We start from the raw sequence: 21,115 nt of genomic DNA, 5'->3' as shown, positions 1-21,115 counted from the left end.
GAGAATGTATGCCAAATTACTGGAAAGTAATAGTACTGAAAAGTATTATAATCAAATTCTGAATATCCAGTTTTTAAATTAGCTAGATCTTTTCATTCCATTCTTTTTGGCATTTTTGTCATTAATTATTTTTAGCCCTATGAGCAAGTAAGTGAAACTGCTAGCAAAAATAAGTGTTTTTAACATTTTAATCTGTTTTGGTTGCTTAAGTAATATGTATTTCACATTTAACAGATAATCAGGGTTTGGAAAAATTATTTTGAAGAGAAATACTTATGATTGGGGTCAGAAACTTTTTTGTTATTGACTACAGTGTTAACTCCACAACATTTATTGAACGCTTCCTTGTTTTGGGCTCTGTCCAGGACGCTGAGGTTATAAGGAGGTGCTTCAGATTTTCAAATTGACAGAATTTCCTCGTTTCTTTGTGATTATATCTAAATTGAGTAATAGGCAAATAGGTTGGAGATGTCTGAATCATGAATGGGTTAGTAAAGCTCTAATGAGATGCCATCTTTTTGAAGAGAGAACAGGAAAAGAAAATTTTATTCTTTTTTCTTATCTTTTCTATTTCTTTTAAATAAGAAAGTTTCATTGGCTTATAAATAATCTAACCATGTTAAAAAGTGTATAAATTTAAACTAATTTCATAATGGGCACAGGTGAGAACTAAATTTGAATTTGATTATGCTTATTTTTAGAAATTGGGATAGATTTTACAGTTAACAGTTACTTTATATGTTATAGCTGAATAATTTGGATCCAGAATTGAAGAATCTTTTCGATATGTGTGGAATCTCAGAGGCACAACTGAAAGACCGAGAAACATCAAAAGTTATATATGACTTCATTGAAAAAACAGGAGGTGTAGAAGCTGTTAAAAATGAACTACGAAGGCAAGGTAACTTTTTTTTTCTTCTCAGGCATTCTGATCTTTTTTTCCTTGTGAATCTTTTGAGGTCAGTTTCCTGGAAACAGCTACACACATTCATGTGAACTTTCCATAAACAGAATATTTGAAATTACAGATTAAGTAGTTTGGCCTGGCTGCTTTGCATTATTTTGATATAACTTAATAATTTGATAAGGTTTTTCTTATTAAAAATCTTCTTTGCCACCTTATTCATTTGGGCTTGCTTCTTCCTAGTTTTTGTGTACTCCAGTTAAAGCATTCTTCTGAGAAATTTAACTGTCATTTTAAATTTGATATTTGACTTATCTGTATCTTTTTCACTACTGATATTCATTCAGTCTTTCATTCATTCATATATTCATAAACATTATTTCTGCCCTCATTTCCACTCAGGGTATTCAGATGTAAATAAGCAGTTTCTGTCCTCGGAAATCGTACAGTCTAGTGTGGAAACAGATACTTAACAAGTATACAGTCAATAATTGCTATTGTAGAAACACAGTGTTAGTTTTAATGAAACTAGTATGCTAATTTGTTTTTTGAAAAAATTATATTTCCAGATTCTATGGATTTTTGATTAAAACATCTTGGGCATAGCACCGTTTTTGTTTTTAAATGCTCCCAGAGTAATTCACATTTACTAGTACTATGTTCCTTGACTCTCTTTTTGTCCACTGTTACCACACACTTTGGCTTTACTCTATCAGATGTCGCCTGCCATCTCTCTGAGCTCTCTGAATTTATAAGTTTATGAATCACTCTTGACATTTACTGGGCCATCCATGCATCTGCCTTCACACCTGAACTCCTTTGACTAAGAGCTGACTATATTAATTTGATTGGGTTTGGTTTTTAAAATTTATTGTGATTGCTCTTTATTCCAGCTGCTTTTAAAGCATCAAATTAGGCAAAGTCTTTCCTCAGTTGAATTACCTAAAACAAAACAATATACAGGCATTAAAAAACATGCTTTGGGAACAAGTTTAAATTCTTGTCATACTCAAGAACCTAACTCCCAGTGTAGAATCTTTTAGACACCAAAGAATGATTTTATAGAAGGTGATTTTGTTCAAAGGAAGAATAAAAAGACTAATGACTTACTAAGGAAATGTTTTCCAGGGAGAACATATATGTGTTCAAAAGTATAAAAAAATTAGAGCAGCTTATGAAGTTGTCTTAAAAATATATTTTGTTTAAATATATATATATATATATATAATAAAATCTACTGAATCTAACCTCTTGAAATTTGTTTTTCATAATTATATAATCAGGTTTTTAAAAGTAGTAGACTTGTGATTTCCAGCATATTTTTTGTGTGTCTGTGCAATTGTTTGAAGGCCATTAACTCAGTAATCTGTGTAGGTCCACCACAATGGAGTGGTATGTATGTGGGATGTCATTTGACCCAGTGCTTTAAATTATGCATGCTTTGATATGTTTATTGTCAAAGAAGCTAGGGTTCATTTATCCTGCTTCCAAATCTAACATTAGTAAGATTATTTGCCCTTCTACTCAAACTAATTTATTTCTGTATGAGTCTGAGCTCATATTTCATCTATACTTTAGATGATTCTAATGAAATTCTGTGGATATTTTAAAAACACCTCTTACCCACAGCCCCACTGTTTTTATTGTTGCTTATTATACTTATTCCTAATGATTGCTTTTCACACTTGGTGTTATTTCAGTAACCTATATAAAATATACAATATTTTGTATATATATATATGAATTGGGTCAGGAAGGGGGTACTTAATATAAATACACACACATCTCTATAAATGCCTACTCTGGGAGTTGTCAGTATTCCCATAAATTTAATATAATTTAATATAAATACACAGATCTATACATACCTACTCTGGGAGTTGTCATTATTCCCATAAATTTAAATTTGTCTTAAATAGTATTTTTCTGTTGCTTTACTTTGATGAGAGTGCATGAGAGCTGTTCTTTAATGTTTCCTGAATTCTGTAATACTATATTTCTTTAAGTATTATATTTCTGTTGCTTTATATTTTTTGCTTATAATACCTATAAATGTCAAGTACCTAGAGATTAGTTATCTATTACCCTTAACGTTGATCTGCAATAATAATAATTCTTAAATATATGAGCTTTTTTTGTAGTATAACCTCAAGACAAGTTTCTGTAAATACCAGTTTTTCTTCCTTTTTAACTAAACTTTGATAGTAAGAAGTTTTATTTGTTGTGACTTTTGTCATACTTTTGACTTTATTTCTTTAAGAACTATTGTCATTCTGATTCTGGTATTTGAGTTTTGCAAGTCTCTATACCATCAGATTTTCTCTTGATGTGTGTGGTATCTGCTTAACAGGCATATTTGTGCATGGAAACATTCTAACTCCCAGTGTGCCCTTTCCTCTCTTTTTTTAATTCTTTCACATTTTTACATTGGAATATGGCATGTTTTTTACATACTTACTTTTATGTAGAAATAATACGGACTATAAAAAAATAGAAAGTTGGTAATAGAGATTTTCCTCATAAAAATATAGAGACATTTCCAGTCACTTTTCAAGATCATAGAAATGCTGAACTTCTGCTGTATCCAAACTGGATGCAGTTAATAATTTACTCACAATCAATTAAGGCTTCCCTTTCCCCTTGGCAGTGATTTAACTATTCCAATGAATAATAGCTAGAGTACAGATTACTTCAATAAAGGTACTTACCTCCAAGTTCAAAAGAACTTTTATTCTCTCTACTGAAAACGTGCATCATTTTACATATAAAATATTGTGGATTCAGAGTGCTCAGTGAGACCATGAGAAATGATTTACTAGTACTTTTTATAGTAGGATGAGGTGGATATTTTCCTCTTGCAGCAAACAAGTAAATCATAACTCTTTGAAATATAAACCTCAGAGTGATTAAAATTGCTGGAAGGATTTGATGTACTTACTGTCTCTGGTCTCTTTGATAGCTGACATATAAGTGGGGTAACTCTACTGTTTGCAGATATATTTTCACTTTTAAAAGTTTGAATGCAAGGAGACCTATAAGTATTGGTCTTTCTGCATATTTTATTTAATATTTATATATGGTAGCCTATTTCCTATGATCATCCCAAATTGGAAGATTCCATTTTATCTCCTCTGAAATGAGGGTCCCCCCCCCATCCCCGGTATCATTGTATTGTTGAACATCGAAAGGTGCTTGTTGTTATTTGTAGTTAGGGTTGGCATTAGTATTTCATAAGATTGTAGAACTATCCATCAATAAGATAGTTGGTATCAGTAAATACAAATAGTTTTTATGAATTCTAGGATTTCTCTACTTCTAAAAATAGTGAATTTTTCTCTCCAGTTTCTAAATGAATGGAGAAGTGATGAAGTTCTTTATTATGTAAATTTGTTTATACTGTTGGTAAAATCATGCCTTCAGAAATGTAACAAATGTGTAATTTGAATTTCTTTGTTATATCTTACACTTTTACTTAAGTAGAAAAAGAATGAATATCATTAATACCAAAATAGTTTTCATATTTTATTAATAACTTTAGTTCAGTTTTTCAGAATGTAGAAATTGTCAGTTAATTTAACTGAGCCACCCGGGTGCCCCAAGAAATTCTCAGTTAATTTATTAATAGTTAGTTGTGTCTTCTGAATAAGTAGTTGAATATTTCACCTGAGCAAGCCTCCCTTACTGCCATCACTAGAATTATTGACCATCTTAGAGAAATATGGAATATTACATATATTATTATATATTATAGCATACATGTTTTAATATATTCTATATTTTTTAGAAAGTAAAGACATTATAAAATATAAATGTAAGGTGACAAAGGTTTAAATTTTAAAGAAAAAGTATTCAATTTGGGTTTAGCTCAGATTAACTTGAGTAAACGGGGATAGGTTATGCTACGCCAGCTACATAATTCTGAATGTAAATTAATTTTATAAAGTAACTAAATAAACTCAATTCTTTAAAGAGGGATGGTATCCATTAATTTTTATTAAAATGTTAAATAATGCTAATTGACCAAAGTGTTTAATTCTGTTGTGATATTTTTGTTATTATATAAGAAAGTGTGTATTCCCTTACCTTCAGAAGTGATGCTGATTCCTAAAAACTAAATTCAACAGCTTTAGCTAATATTTTTTAAGAAACAGCAGGAAGGTGATCTCGAGTGTTCCCAAATAGAACGATAAGATATCATCTGTGCTCGCATACCTTTGTAAAAGAAAATAACAAAGATGAGGCCTTTTTTTTTTCTCGTGCATTCTTTTAAATCTCTGTTGAAGTAAGTTTGTTTTCAGTATGATGTTTGTGGGGGAAAAGCATGCTGTCTTTCTTCTGTTTTTATTTCAGCACCACCTCCACCACCACCATCCAGGGGAGGGCCGCCTCCTCCTCCCCCACCTCCACATAGCTCAGGCCCTCCGCCCCCTCCTGCCAGGGGGAGAGGCGCTCCTCCTCCGCCGCCATCAAGAGCTCCCACAGCTGCACCTCCACCACCGCCTCCGTCCAGGCCAGGTGTAGGAGTCCCTCCACCACCACCAAATAGGATGTACCCGCCTCCACCTCCAGCCCTTCCCTCCTCGGCACCGGCAGGGCCTCCGCCACCACCTCCACCCCTGTCGTTGGCGGGGTCCGCGGCGCCACCCCCGCCACCGCCACCTCCACCTCCACCGGGGCCGCCGCCTCCCCCTGGCCTCCCTTCTGATGGTGACCATCAAGTCCCAACTCCTGCTGGAAACAAAGCCGCTCTTTTAGATCAGATTAGAGAGGGTGCTCAGCTCAAAAAAGTGGAACAAAACAGTCGACCGGTATCCTGCTCTGGAAGGGATGCACTTTTAGACCAGATACGACAGGGTATTCAGCTGAAATCTGTAAGTAAACCGTTCTTTTCGGTTTAGACTATCTGTCGTAATGGAATTTTAAAGTAATTTATAAGACAACTTGGAAAGTCTTTATTTCACTTTTTGCACTTTCTCTTGGTATTCATATTTTTAACCCTTTCTTCTGTTATTTTTAGATACTGTGAAACACACACATTTATACCTATCCCAGTGTAACCCATACTTCTGTAATCGAAATATCACCCCAGAAAGTTCCTTCATGCCTCTTTCCAGTTAGTCCCCCTCTCAGAAAAATCACTAATCTGATTTGCGTCACTGTAGATTAGTTTTGCCTCTTCTAGAACTTCACGTAAGTGGAGTATTACAACATGTTGGCTGTTGTTCTAGACTTCACCTCTGAATAAAATTTACTTTAAATTAAAAAAAAAATCTTCAAACTATGGAGAAGTAACCCTACTTTTAACCATTTATAATCACCTTGGTAAGTTCAAACCATTACCTTTATGAAAACTAAACTGTATGCTAAAGTTCCTGTGTTCTGAAATTTACATTAGTAGAGAATCTGACTCTGCAGAAAATGGAAAGAGTTTTTTTTTTAAGATTTTATTTATTTGAGAGAGTGAGAGAGAGCATGAGTGGGGAGAAGGTCAGAGGGAGAAGCAGACTCCCCATGGAGCTGGAAGCCCAATGTGGGACTCGATCCTAGGACTCCACCAGAACCATGACCTGAGCCGGAGGCAGTCACTTAACCAACTGAGCCACCCAGGTGCCCGATAATGGAAAGAGTTCTAATAGAATTTTGGATAGTGGTGATAGATAATTTTGGAATCTCTTTAATGGATGAAGCAGAAGTTGGCAACTTTTTTTTTTTCTTTTAAAGGACCACATAGTAAGTATTTTAGGCTCACAGGCTATGTGGTCTCTGTCCCAAAAACTCAGTTCTACTGCTGTGCCACAAAAGCAGCAGTACTGATGATGCATAACTGAATGGGCATGTTTGTGTTCTATAAAGCTTTATTGAGGGACACTGAAATTTGATTTTCATAGAATTCTTACATGTCACACATATTTTTCTTTTGATTTTCTTCCAGCCATTTAAAAATGTAAAACTCATTTTTCAGTTTAAAAGTTTCTACATAAATAAGACACACTAGATTTGGCCCATGGGCAATAGTTTGCTGACCCCTTTTCTAGAGCCTAAACTGCTTGCATTTACATACTTCCTTCTGATAGCAGATGTAGTCTGTCAGTTCCAAAGGGGAACATTTGCTCTGTAGGGCTTCAGGTGGGTAATGGATGGTAGATTTTTCTACGCAGTAAATAAAGTTGAAAGAAGGGGATTTTAATTGAAAATTATTTTGTGACATAGGGAATTAGGGTCACTTTCTAAATCTCCAAAGCTTTGGCTAGGAAGAGAATGATGGATAGGGAACACAGCTAACTGAATGAAAACATCTAAACATTGGCATAGCACATATTTTAAAAACTCTCATCTTTACTATGTATCTGGAGCTTTTTCTTGCTACATGATCAACCTGTGAGCAATCGTCTCTGCTCCCTCTCCCTTTTTAGCTTGAACTAAAGGTTTCTCAGGAGCAGTTAAAGAATTTTAAACAGTTGTTAGTGGGAAGAATTAGTGTCAAAATGACCATAACTGAGGTGAATAACAGATTTTAATGGAGTCGTTTTCAAGCTTGTAGCTTAGAATCTGTGCCATCTCTGTGTCACTTGTTCCCACGTCTGCCACTCTTACTTTTTGTTTCTCTTTCATATTTTCTCTCTCTTCCACAATCAACTTTTGGTTCTTTCTCAGTTGCTGATACTAATAAGGTGTTATTTTTAATGAATTAAATTGTGTCCTCTTAATTTAAAAAGTTGCTGAATTAAATACCGTTTTTATTTTCCCCATCATTATGTCTTCTCATCCCATCCCAACGCTCTCCCTGCCCAAAAAAACCTTGTTAACTGATCTCTGCATTTCTTTTAGAGAGAAAAATGTGTTCCATTATAAGTATAGGCCATCCTTACCCTAAATAATCACTTTAAAAAAAAATTAACTACAGAGTACTATCCTAGAGTGCATAAATCCGTGAATTATTAGCATGTTATATGTGTGACTTGAGTCCATAATTTTATTTTCTTTTTAAGAAACCTTTCTGTGGGGAAAAAAAGAAGAAAAGAAACCTTTCTGTGGTTGAAATTTCTTTGTTTTTTTTTTTTTTAAACAATTTATATAAATCATTTATTCAGTGATGAAAATGACTAACATAAGATCACAGATTTACTTTAAAGAACTGGCAGTAAGGGTATAAGTATTAACTTACATATATTTTGAATTCCATGTTCATCGTACCTCAGACAGCCACATGTCCAAGTCAGTGCTTTAGAAAACATGTTTACAGCAGTTTCATGCTGCTGCCGTGCTCCTGCGGTGTTTCCTGCCTCGTTATACTAGATTGCTTAAAGGGAGTCTGTTTTTCCTTATTGCTGCTACAGTTCTTTGAGAGCCTTATGCTGACATTCAAAGCTCTGAAACTACTTCTGTTGTCTTTTTCATTTATGTTATTTCTATACCAGTAATAGTTAACATCTGGTCTCCAAAAACCTAAATACCAATGAATGAGTCAGTATCTTATGGGGAATTACTTTGAATATTTTTAAAAGAAAAAGATCTGTAAGTCCGGAAAGACAAGTAGTATTAGAAGAAGAGTTGTTAAGACCAAAGGAAGAAGTTTGCCGTAACAGAGTAATTTCTGGGGGGAAATGACTTAGAAATAAAGCAGCTATGTGATTTCATTTTTAATTATACCAATATTCTACCTTTACATAGGTAATATAATTCCAGAGACAAAATTAACAAAATCAGTATTTTGTATAAATGACTGCTCATTTTAGCCAAAGCACACTTAGGGAGGTACTTTCTAAAATTTTTCCCCCTGAATCTCTACATATTTCCTGTATTCTCTCTTTTTTAATGAGAGTTGAAATCAGAGTATTTTGCATAGAAATTAGATTTTAATGAGACCTCTTGAGGTTGTCCCCCCCCCCAGCCTTGAATGTAGTTTATACTAGATAGAAACTTCAGTTAGGGATAGTTGGTTGCCTTGTGAGATAGACATTTTGAAAGCTACCTAACTAATCTCTTTGCAGAGAAATATGCTATAAGAATGAAGGTTCATTTTGAGTTAAAATTATATATAATGTATAATTATATATATAGTAAGTAAAGTTATAAAGCTTGTTTGTAAAGCTGAGTTTTTGTAGGAGAGAAGAATTCTCTTCAGTTGCTCTTAGGTATCTTAAGTGTCCTTTTCACTAACACCTCCAGGAATCTGAATATTACTTAAGTTTTGTTAAAATAATGTTCCTTGATGATAGTTTCAAAGTTTCATCAGCTAAGGCATTGTGTACTAGAATGAAAATGGACAGAAGTAATCTATCTGCCTGGGTAAGTATTATTTGGGGAAAGGTTTGTTATTCTAAGTTTGGAAATGTGTTGATGGCTTTATACATTAGGGAGTATATGAATAATTTTAAGACAGCCATTACTTCTTAGTTAAACCTGTCCTGGGCTCATGTGCTCTTTTTTTCCCCTTTCCTTTTTTTTTTTAAATAGGAAGTGATTCTAAAAAAATAAGACTTTCTGGAGACAAAAATTTTTTACTAAAAATTTATTTCTAAATTTTGCTGACTTTCTTTTCCAAGGTATCTGATGGCCAAGAGTCTACACCACCAACACCTGCACCCACTTCAGGAATTGTGGGTGCATTAATGGAGGTGATGCAGAAAAGGAGCAAAGCCATTCATTCTTCAGGTATATTTACATGTACATATGTATGTTTAATTTTAATATTTGAAGTTCTATTTTCTTTTGATTTTATGATAGTCTTTGCTAGCTTTTCCTCTGCTGTTGAGTAACACTGATGTGGATTTTAGGGCCAATATTTAAAAGTTACTGCCACTGTGACTAGTCTGTCTGAAGCTTAATGGATTCTAGGACACCATAGCCATAACCATAAATTAGAACAGCTTCAGAAAAATAGCAATTTGATTTCCTATACTGAAAATACTAATAGAATGTCTGGCAAATCTCTAAATGAGGCTTGAGATTCTGGATCACATTCCTGTGACATGAGAAATTCAGGTTTCCCTGATTTGTGAGAATCAGGGCTGAGAAATTGGGTTTTCTAGGATTTGCTAAAGAATCTTGAAGTTTTCTGTGTCCTCCTTTTTGTGATTTCCTGACAGGTTTATGTGAAAAAACTAGTCTCTATTCTGACGCCATTATTAAAAGTGGCCACCATGTAAGTGGGTATTATTTTCAAAAGAGAAAAAACAGTGGGTCTTGCTGATACAATGCTTGAGGTTTACTAAAGCTTCCTGGCATGATGTACCAGAATTGGATTTTTGTTCTTTATGAATCTATTATTTACTCTCTCTGGACCTCAGTTTTCTTACTTGCTATGTGAAGAGAATTCATGAATCATGATCGATATGAAGAATAAATAAAATAATATGTCACTAACCAGCAGATTACCCTAGCACATAGTAAGTACTCAAGAAATGTCATTTTTCTTCTTTTTGTTTCTCTGTGAGGATGTGGCTATCTCGGATCTATTACCAATATTTACTTTCCTTAAATAGACATATTTATTCTCATACTGTGTGATAAGGAGAAAATAGGCTGTTTCATTCTGAAGATATTTATTGTGGAGTAAAAAAAAAAAAAAAATCCCTGCCTCCATGGAGCATGCATTCTGGTGAAAGACAAACAGTAAACAAACTATGTTAGAAAAATACATAATATGTTAAGTGGTGATATGTACCAAGGACAAAAATTAAGCAGAAAAGGGAGATACAGGGACTTACAGGATGTGGGAGGGAAGTTCATTTTGAAATAAGATGAGGCCTGAGGTGACATTTGAAAAAAGACCAGAAGGAGTTCAGGGAGAAAACCATATAGAAGATGGGGGAAAATGTGTTCATTTGGGTGGAAAGAACAGCAAGTGCAAAGTCCCTGAGGTTGAAGAACACCAGTGAGGCCAGTATGGCTGAGTAAGGAAGGGAGGGGAAAGAACAGTAAGGTAATGGAGTAGGAGAGATAGTAGGAGGCCAGTGGTCAAGACTCTGGAGGCCATGGATATGATGGGAAGCCATGGAAGGCCCTTAGCAGAGGAATGGCAATGATCCAAGCAAGAGATAGCAAAGGTTTGAATCAGATTGGTAGTACCACTGAGCTGGGGGTTGGATACTAGGTATATTTTGACTGTGGAGATCCTTGAGTTTGCTGATGGATTGGGAGTGAGGTTTGGAAAAAAGAAAGGAGTGAAAGATGACTCCCAGGATTTTTGACTTGAGGATGAAAGGGGTAAAATTTTCATTAACAGAGTAGGAAGGATAAGATTTAGGAGGAACAGGTTTGAGAGGAAAGATCAGCAGTTTGGTTTTTGTAAATATTAAATCTGAGATACTTACTAAAAATTCAAATGTAGATGTTATGGATTTGGTTATGAGCCTGGAGTTGAGGGGCGAGGTCTGGACTGTTAAAATAAATTTGCATGTCATTAAAGTAGGCGTGGTATTTAAAGTTACAGAATGGGATGGGAGCATGAAGGAATTGGATGTAAACAGAGGAGAAGGTGTAATAAGGTCTGAAGGCTGGAGAATACAGTATCTCAGAAGCCACATGAAGCCTTTGAAGTAGGATGGAGTGACAATCTGGGTTAGATCTGTGTGATCGGTCAAAAAAGTGAGAAAAGGAAATTGAGCTTTAGCTTTAGGAACAGTAGGTCATTGGTGACCTGGAAAGAGCAATGTCCTTGGGTTCAGAAGAGAACGGGAGGGTAGGAAGGGAGGCTAGGTATTTGGTCTGCCTGCTCTGTTTCCTTAGTGGCTCAGTGTCCTCGGTGTCAATGAGTTTCCTGCCTATCACTGGAGTTGTACCTGGAATTGGTAGTAGAACAATATGTCAGGTGTATTTTTTACAACTTTTCTTTAAAAATAGTCATTAAAGAGGCGTCTCTTGGATTTGAGATGTGTGAAAATTGAGAGACAAACCCAAATGTAGGTTTACATATGAACAAACACTGGTTGAAATTCTCTACATAGATACTAAGGAACTAGAACCCAAGTCTTCTGACTTCTGGTCTAATCTTCAACTGACCATTATACTCTTTAGATATATTTTATTGGATTCATTTTAAATTGTCTTTGTTACCAGATTTCTCCAGAATCGAATAGTTTTGTTTCAGAAGTTAAGTAATTGGAGAAGTCATCCAAGAATCATGTAATGTTATTTTATTTATACATATATTTTGAATGTTTGCCTTGATGATTTTCTTTTAGATGAAGATGAGGATGAAGATGACGAGGAAGATTTTGAGGATGATGATGAATGGGAAGACTGATCTATATATTATATATATATATATTTTTAAGGTGAAATACTAAACACTACTTTCTGTCTATGGATTCTGTAAAATTATCATGTAAATGTTCTACCAATTTGCTGTATATTTTTGTTGCCTTTTTTGCTTTTTTTTTTAATTAATCTGTGCAATACCTCATTTAATCTGTAAAGGTTTGTCAAAATCCTCTACAAAGCTACTCCCTGTTATTGTGTGCAAGTTTACACCAGGATGCTCACTTAATTTGTGAATATTTTTCATTCCATCAACAAGGGAGTTTAAATATTATATGTGAGACTGACAAAAACCTTAATGTAATTTAGTTATAATGCCAGAAGGAAAACACTATTTTCATACCCTACTTTTTCTGTACCTAAATTTTCTTATTAAAATCTAGTATAGCACTACATTCTTTTTTAAGTGATACAGACCTTAGTTTATTTAGCCCCTTCATTTTGAACACCATGCTACATGGATGTTGAAGCTGACACATTGCACAGTTCTCTAGACATCACTACACTGATGCGGTTTCTCAAGTTGTAGCAATATGCTCTGCATAATGTCACTACGGAGACACTAGTTGGGAAAATTAGGAACACACCTCTTAAAACAATATTGCCTGTTCTTGGACAGAAGTGGTATTTGGAGGCTGGAATCACAAGGAGACCTTGCATACCTGTACTTGACTGAGATTATTTTTATGCTATAGCAAATGTGGCAGGCTCTTTTTAGCAAAAATTTAAAAATATTTTTGGTATTACTCTTAAACAGTTGTTTAAGTTTTTGCAGTTTGGGGGATTTTAGGGGTAATGCTCTACATAAACTGAAGGAGGCTGTACATTATGGATACTTCAGTATCTGGTTAAATGCACTATAAAAATCAGAACATTTCTAAAAATGATGGGGAATTATTTTTATTGTGTAGTCTGTATGGATTGAGGTATTCAGAAATATCCACCATACAAACTGAATCTAGCTGGCAAAGGTAAACACTGTAATGCTGAACCAATTACACTATTTAAAATTTTTTTATATAATTTCTCAAGGTTTTTGTCAAATGTCAGGAGAAGGGTTACATTTTTCTTAAAAGATTGGTGGCCCCAGTGTTATATTTCTTGAACCACGTAACTGAATGATAGATTCTTTTTTTTTTTTTTAATAAAACTTTACAACCTGCACATTTGTTATGTATACTAAATGATGTGTTAAAATTAGGGTTTCCTTGCCTCTCTACAGTACACTAATCTGCCTAAAGGTGGTTGTTTTCATATTCATAGTGCTAATTATCATACCTACCTACTTTAAATTTTAGGTAGAAAAACGATCTGATTTAAATACAGACACGTATTTTTCTCACATTGAGTCATACGCAGAATGTAGTTCCAAATGTATTTCAGTACTATAATCACAATATCCAACTAAAAATTAAGCTCTCTAGAATTGTACCGACCAAAATCTAGTATTGGCATGATCTTGACAGGCTGGACCTGCAAGATACGGCTTGAATTTTAACCATTTATCACATAATCTCTAGTGATCATGCATCTAGTTATCATAAGAAATAATTTAAAAGGTTTTGTTGCTGAAAGCAGTAAGTGGTGCAGTAAGATAGTTAAGTTATTCAAAGAATGTTACCTTTCTTGCAAGAGTAATTTAAACACAAGGGAAAGAGTCTAGACTTTTTGTTTCTTGCAAAAACAGTGCCCTCTGCTGCTAGAAACCTTTTTCTGCTTACTCTCATTTTTATCGTGGCTTGCGCTCAGTGACGCTGAGTCTGGTGTGGATGAGGCTGGACAGCTATTAACCAATAGAGTTAGGAATTTGTGCAAATGGTAAATAGAACATTATAATTATTTTAAGTAATATTAAACATCCTTCTTTTTTTTCATTTTGACATTTTTAAAAACATTTTAAGTATCCTACAAATGTCTTTAAGGTAATGCCAACTTAAGATCTCTCTTAACTTTTGGCCAAGGAATTCAGGGTTTTCCAGCTAACTTCGGTGTGATAAGTATTATCAGGAGCTGCTCTGAATAAAAGGTTATCAATTCTTTGAGTTGGAAACAATTTTAAAATTTGCCAAAGGTAATTGAGTTTATTCTTCTTGAAGAAAAGAACAAAAGGCTTTCTGTTATTGTTACTGCACAAAGTCCAAATTACTATTGGTTGAAACACAGCAGCTATGGAGTTTGGTCCAGGCATGAAGACTAAACCTACACTGTAGATGTAAAGGTTGCATGTTTCAGTCCTCCTCCACCTTGCACTGTGGGCAGCACTGTACCTGTGCGTTGTCTGAAAGCCTCCCGTATATTCTGCAGCTAAATGATTGTCTGATAGCCTTTGCATTTAACAAACTAGCATGAGGCTTTTTATATGCTACGTGATAGACAATTTCAGCTAGCCACATATTGTATGTGTGAGATTCATAAAGACTTTTCAATCATTCATTTTCATTTATCAACTGAAATTTTGTTTAGTATGTGAATTTTTTTGAAATGTATAGTGATAGGATGTTGCACTGGTGGCAATTCATCATGGAGCATAATAAAATTAATTTGATCCAAATAGGCTAAAATACTGTGTTTTTCTTTATTGTGGAGAGATTAAAATGGATAAAAACAATTTTTTTGACTATAGATTGTAGTAAAGGGTACAGAGCAGTGAATGATGATGGCTGAAGTTCTCAGCAGACTGCATGCCCTGAGAGAGTGTGCCATTAAATAAACACAGTGAGCAGAAAGAATGTTACACCCTGTTCCGCTGAGAAATGTGACAGCTGCTCAGCAGCTCCCTGGAAGCCACAGAACATTCACATTGCAAGGTCAAACTGGAGCTCTTGGCATTCCAGAAACGTTGAGGTTCCCTAAAATCAGAATGATACTGCAGTTTACTGGTCATTTCAGTAAGCCAGATACAGGAGTTCATGTGGGACTTAAGTAGTTCTTAATCAATGGATCAAAGATGGTTTTTTAAATAGGAACCTCCGTTTTGATAAATAGAATTTTCTGTGCTGCTGACTTTGGCACAAGTGGGTGTCTGAAGATTAAACTGAGTTATGGAATCTAGTGTGTAGGATGCTACAAAATGCCTTCTAAGAGCTTTAGCCAAATTTAAGCATTTCAATAATATGTTCCATTAAAAATTTGTTTCTGTTGTACAAATGTGAACACTTAAGAATGTATTAACCAAACTTAGAAAAAAAATTTTTTGTGATACAAATGCCTCAGAATTGCTCTTGTCACATTATATTTATCTAATCAAAGGAGAAATTCCTGAAATAACTTACTGTACTTTAGAAATGGAGGTCTTAAAGGACAAGTGTAGACATAAGGTCTATTTATATACAATAGAAAATTCTTTATGGAAAAGAAAAGAGAAATTTTTGCTTTGCACACTTATTTTATTAACTTTTTACATCTTACCTCCAAAATACAGCATTCTCTCATAATCTCTTGGTCTTTTGTTGATGGATTTTTTTTTTTTTAACCTTTGCTTTTTAGTGAAGCCACTGGGAAAAGGTATAGTATATGGGCTGTTATGAATATGATGGGGAACATACTTTGCAGTTAGTGCTAAGACTATCTACATGTGATACATGTATCCTCCATTACTTGAAGGAGTCTGTTGAAATTTTGGCTTTTTAAGAAAATGTCTACATAAATTAACCATAGCTTTTTTTTTTTTTTTTTAATCTACATCAGTGGTCATCCTAACTATTGATGCAGTATTTAATTTTACACAAGTCCAGTGTAAATTTTAACTGGTCTGTACCACCATCAGAACTGACAAATCAATAGCACACAATTATTTTGAGTAAAATTTAACAGATGGTAGCTTATAGGTGAGTGGTTTTTAGGTTAGGTATTTGTGTATTGGGGAATTTCTAGAAAATTTGAGGTCCCTTAATTTTTTTTAGCAACCACAAAATATTTTTATACTTACTTTACTAAAGGTTTTCTTTAAATTTTCTATTCAAGAGGAAATTCCATTTTAACAGTATGAAGTTACATTACAGAACTGGAAGTTCCAGGTGTCATATTGACATCACTTTCTGTCTTGGACTGATGGGCATGTCTCGACCTAAATTCAGTTTTATCTTGGTTATGGCTAGATGTGTAAGGATTTTCATCCGAGCCCAAGTCTAAGAATTTTTAAACATCAATATCACCATATTTAAACAATTGTTTATTAGGACTAAATAGGTAGTGGACATTAAAATATAATTGCAATAAGGTAGATCCCCTCCCTCTTTACATCTAAAATGCTTATTTCACAGCGGAAAGACTGCTGCAGATCATCAAGTTCCATCAAGACAACTCTCATCGGAGTGGTCGAGGGGCTCACCTGAGTTCTGTCAGAAGGAGCTAAGACTAGAATTCAGCCTTGACTACTAGTTCAGTTGCGTCTTTATGCACCATAATGCTGTTTTATCGTTTTCTGTATTTTTCATAAATTACCAATAAATTGCTGACTTAATTTTGCCTCTGAAAGATTTATGGCTATAAATTTCACTACTTCTCACTTGTTATCTGGGTGTTGATAGAAGCCACCGGCATCCTGTTCTCATCTCTGCCTGGGAGAGCTGGCTGGCTTTGAGGACCCGGCCTCTGACTCTGAAGCGTGTGATCATATTTTGGCTCAGTGATGGCAGACACCCTACATTGTCCAAGCAGTCGGTCATCACAGGACACTCTTGTCATTTAGCACTGGGTTAAAATAAAATTGAGCTTTGTAATCTACATCCACATTATTTTTGTTAGTTTCCTATAGATATAAAGAGCATTGCCTTTATTTAGATGTATTTTGTAAGCCCTTAACACTCAACTTGCCTGACAGAAAATCATGTTGAGAATATATTAATCTTTCTGTATAATTTTCAGGCAACAGCTGCACTGTCAATTTAAAGACCGGGAGTTCTTCCAGGAGGACAAGGACAAACCAAACACTTTAAATCCAACTTCCTGGTTTTCTTATTAGTGAGAGGGGAGATTCTAATTTAGTGGCTTGTATTTCACCCTTACTGGGAAAGATGCAGGAAAATAAAGTTTGTATTCCAGCGTTGGTGGTGTTGAAAGAAATTAAGTGAAAGGAAAAGGTATTGTCAGATCCAGTTAACTATAGGGAAACAAAGCTGTTCATAATGTCTCAATTCTGTAGTAGTCTGTTAAGAGAAGTTAGTTCCTTAAATCAGCTTTTGTTTATTTATTTATTTTTTTAGTTAGGGTGGGAGTCTAAGGAGATAGAGAATAGAAAGGAGAATTTGTGTTTGCAAGCAGATTTATGTTTTAAGATTGGGATTGGGAAAATATTCAGAAAGTAAAATTGTAAGTATGTTAAAATCCCCATTTTGAAGGGTGATGACTAGTTGAGAAGAAGCTGATGAAATCAGGTGTTTGGTTTATGTTTTGCTTATTAAGCAAGGGTGTAAGGGTACTTGGGTGACTCAGCTGGTTAAGCATCGGACCCTTGATTTTGGCTCACGTCATGATTTCAAGATCGTGGAATGGAGCCCTGCCTCGGGCTCTCAGCATGGAGTCTGCTTGAGATTCTCTCTCTCTCTCTCTCTCCCCCCCCATCCCTCCCCCTCATGTGTCCTCTTTCTCGCTCTCTCTCTTCCTAAAATAAAATCTTTCATAAAATTTTTAAAAGTTCTAAAAAAACAAAAAGGTTATAAATGTAGAGAGACCAGCTTCTTTATTGTTTAGTTAACTAAAAATCTATACCAATCCTTTCAGATTTTTTTGAACTTTGCTGTGGATATTTGACAAAGGTTGTGATGTATTTAACATGAACAGTTAAGTAATTATGAGGGAGTCTGATTTAGTACGTGTAGTCCTAGCACTGCAACCATTTTCTTCCCAAGCCAAGGGTAAATGGAGCATTTTATGATTCTATTTAAGTGACCTTGCTTTGTCCATGCTTGAATGCTTGGATGCTGTTGAACATGTTTGTAATGATCTGCTGCCTAAAAATGTCGAGAAAGTTTGAGGTGATTCTGAGCCAAATGATTGCTTTGGGTCCACATAGCCACCGTGCCTGGGTCAGTCTGATGTGGTTTATGCTTTGAGACTGTGTGCGGAAAGCTCTGTGAGTCCCTGAGCCAGGTCAGTATCCTCCTGTTACTTTCCACTTACATTACTTGGTTTTCCAGAACAATAGAAAACCTGGTTTGATGGGAAGTCATTGTGTTATTTTTTTATAGATGCTTCTTCCTTTCCCAATGCTTTTAAGTATTACACCAAGCATCGTGCCTCTGAGAAGACGGGCAGGGAGAAACAAGTACGTTGTGCATTTGAGTTCAGTCTTGACTCTGTTGAGCTTGCTTCTCTAATCATTATGGACGGTTGAATTCAAATGGGATTTGGTGGGTCATTGGAAAAGATAGGATAACTTGTAGGGGGGAAACGTTTGTATTCTTTCCACCACACGGCTGGTTAACACTCAGAGGAAGCATTTTCTTTGTATCTGGGTCTTGGTTTGTGATGTGTGGTCAGTTAGAATTGCAGTAATGACTCCACACACAAAACAGCTTGACATAATAAAGCAAGTATCTTTCAACACTTGAAAGCCATTGCTCTATCTTCATGTTGACAAGATATGCCACAAAATTGAGGATAGGGATGGGCAGTGTGAAAACTATGAAGGAATTTTTTCAGAGTTTTTCCCAAAAAATCTTTCAGATACACAAGTTTTTTTTTTAAATATTACTAGGAACTGGTGGCTAAATCAAGAAGGAATGGAAATGTTCTGTATGAAGTTCCTGAGGCTTCAAAAATTCCAACTTCTTACTTTCGGAACAACTAGGTGAGTACACTTAGATGCAGGTGTTATTATCCTAATGTCCTGTACTTAACCAAACTACTTAAAATGAATTATTGTTACTGTAATTTGGAAGTAGGACCCCGAAAAAAACAAATCTGTTGTCCTGTACTAACATATCTCTAGATCAGGAAAATAGAAATTTATGTGGCCACATAATGCCAAGACCCACTGAGAAGTCAGGCTCCCCACCTCCCCTGCCAGCTTGGTAACAGGTGGTTTATTAAATCACCTTTTAGTTTGAATAGAAGGTGTACTCATGACCCATCATGAAAGAATGGCTGAAAGGCATGCATCAGTGAAACAGGAAAGGAGGCTGGAAAAAATCTTGACACTGAACGCTGGTGATGCTCTTGTGTGGCTTCCTGTGTGAGCCCCTTCCGAGCCTGTCTCCAAATACAAGCTCTGCTCTAGCAGGTCACTGAAGATGCTGCCTTGGCACCACTTACATTATTTAAGAAACTGTCTTTGTGTTAGGGGGCATGAGCAGGAATAGTTATGTATATTGATGTATTCAGAAGGTAGTCTTGGAACCACCCTGATCTGCGGAAATTAGAAACAACTTGCCCAGGTACGAGGAGGAGGACTTAGTGCACAAGCACTTGACTGGCTCCATTTAGATTGAGAAAGAGCATTTTTGAGTCACAGGTCATGATTTTAAAAAAGTTTACATTAATGCACTCAGCCTCTAATGAAAAAATCTGGGGGGAAACAAAAGAATAAGGAATAGATTTTATATTTGTAATCATTACTTACAAGACTGGCAGTGATCAAAAGGTGAAAACTTAGGCTAGTTTCAAAATTTGCCAACTAATGGCTGCTGAAAACAGGAGTGTTAATACCAGTCTACTGGATAATTTATAAATATGGCAAGAGTTTAAATAAGTCGCTGATGTAATCTAGGAAATATACATATATCCTTTAGGGGTTATCAGTGCTAAGTCAGGAATTCTGCATGGCTGGTTTTTCTCTTAAAATTGGGGAAAAGGAGCAACCTTTGGCATGGCACTTTGGGCATGCAGGCTCTCAATATCCAACATACTGTTCATTGAAAAGTGGGTGCTGGCAACATGTAGACTGATCTATTTCTTCAAATAATGGGCCTGAATTAATGTGACCTCAACAATGCTATGAACTGACTTACCAGAGCTGTTTTGGCAAATCTTTTGGAGAAGCAAAAGTGATGTTGTGTAAAGTTCAAAATATGGAAAATTTTTTCTCAAGTTGTTTGGTTTCCAGAATTAAATTCCAATTGGTAATTTTTCACAGCATCTCCCCCAAAGATAGAAACTATTGCACCATGTTGAATAGGAAATCAGAAGAAACAACAGGTTTCAGAAAATTATGGGGATTGCTTTCCTGTCTAAGTTACTGTTTCTCTTGAAAGCATTGTCCCCTTAAATCACTTTCTAGGATTACTCTTTCTCTTAAGGAGGTAGCAATAACTTCCCTTGTGCTTACCCCTCCTAGAAATTATCTAATACGATTTTTTGTTGTATGGTTCCTGTCATTCCCTTCTACTTCCTTCCCCCGTCACAGAAATGAACAGTAACTGTCAGGTAATTAAGAGGGCTGGGAATATAAAATGCTCAGGAGAGGATCGGGTTCGCATATATATTCCTGAAACTTGCGAGTTGATACTGGGAAGTAGCACAGTGAAGATCCCATGGACTTCATGTAAGTAATAGGAAGAAATACCGGCAATACATTTACCAACCTGTACGAGTGTTTTTGGGTTTGTTTTGGTTGGGTTTGGGGTTTTTTTTTTTTTTTGCTTTCACTTTTTTTAAAAATTAAGTTTTAATTTAAATTATAGTATAGCTACAAGTGTTTTTCTAATAAACACTTTTCCCAGAGGGCACAGTCAGTTCCTTCCCAATTAATTTGTAATTCCCAAAGTGTCCACTGCTCTCTGACTTCCTCGGGGAGACACTCCCAACCCTGTCTCCCTTCTGCAGGGGGAACTGTAATGTGGACACTCAACCAGTTTCAGACTGGGCTACTTTTTGATGATATTGATGAAGCCATTTAAGGGGTCTTCAAAGCCCCATGGCCATGCATACTCCATGACCATTTACTTTTTCTTTGAGGAAAGTAGTATTTGAAAGTATCCATTTAAATACTAGCCAGTATTTACTAGAGCA

The 21,115-nt window shown here is 35.4% G+C and overlaps 1 protein-coding gene across 1 annotated transcript in view; it reads left to right on the top strand.

Annotated features, from left to right (window-relative positions):
• The window catches only part of WASL (WASP like actin nucleation promoting factor), a 66,403-nt gene extending 51,686 nt beyond the window's left edge, over positions 1-14,717 (top strand). The window contains exons 8-11 of the mRNA XM_044246497.1: positions 748-901; positions 5,255-5,775; positions 9,451-9,559; positions 12,091-14,717. Coding sequence (XP_044102432.1) covers positions 748-901; positions 5,255-5,775; positions 9,451-9,559; positions 12,091-12,152 — 846 coding nt within the window. The 3' untranslated portion in view covers positions 12,153-14,717. The remainder of the gene's footprint in view (positions 1-747; positions 902-5,254; positions 5,776-9,450; positions 9,560-12,090) is intronic.
• The last annotated feature ends 6,398 nt before the right edge of the window (positions 14,718-21,115 follow it).

The sequence above is a fragment of the Neovison vison genome, chromosome 4 (assembly GCF_020171115.1).
Source record: "Neovison vison isolate M4711 chromosome 4, ASM_NN_V1, whole genome shotgun sequence".
NCBI classification, from domain to species: Eukaryota; Metazoa; Chordata; class Mammalia; order Carnivora; family Mustelidae; genus Neogale; species Neogale vison.
The sequence above is the reverse complement of the archived record's forward strand: the minus strand, read 5'-3'. Positions and strand labels throughout refer to the sequence as shown.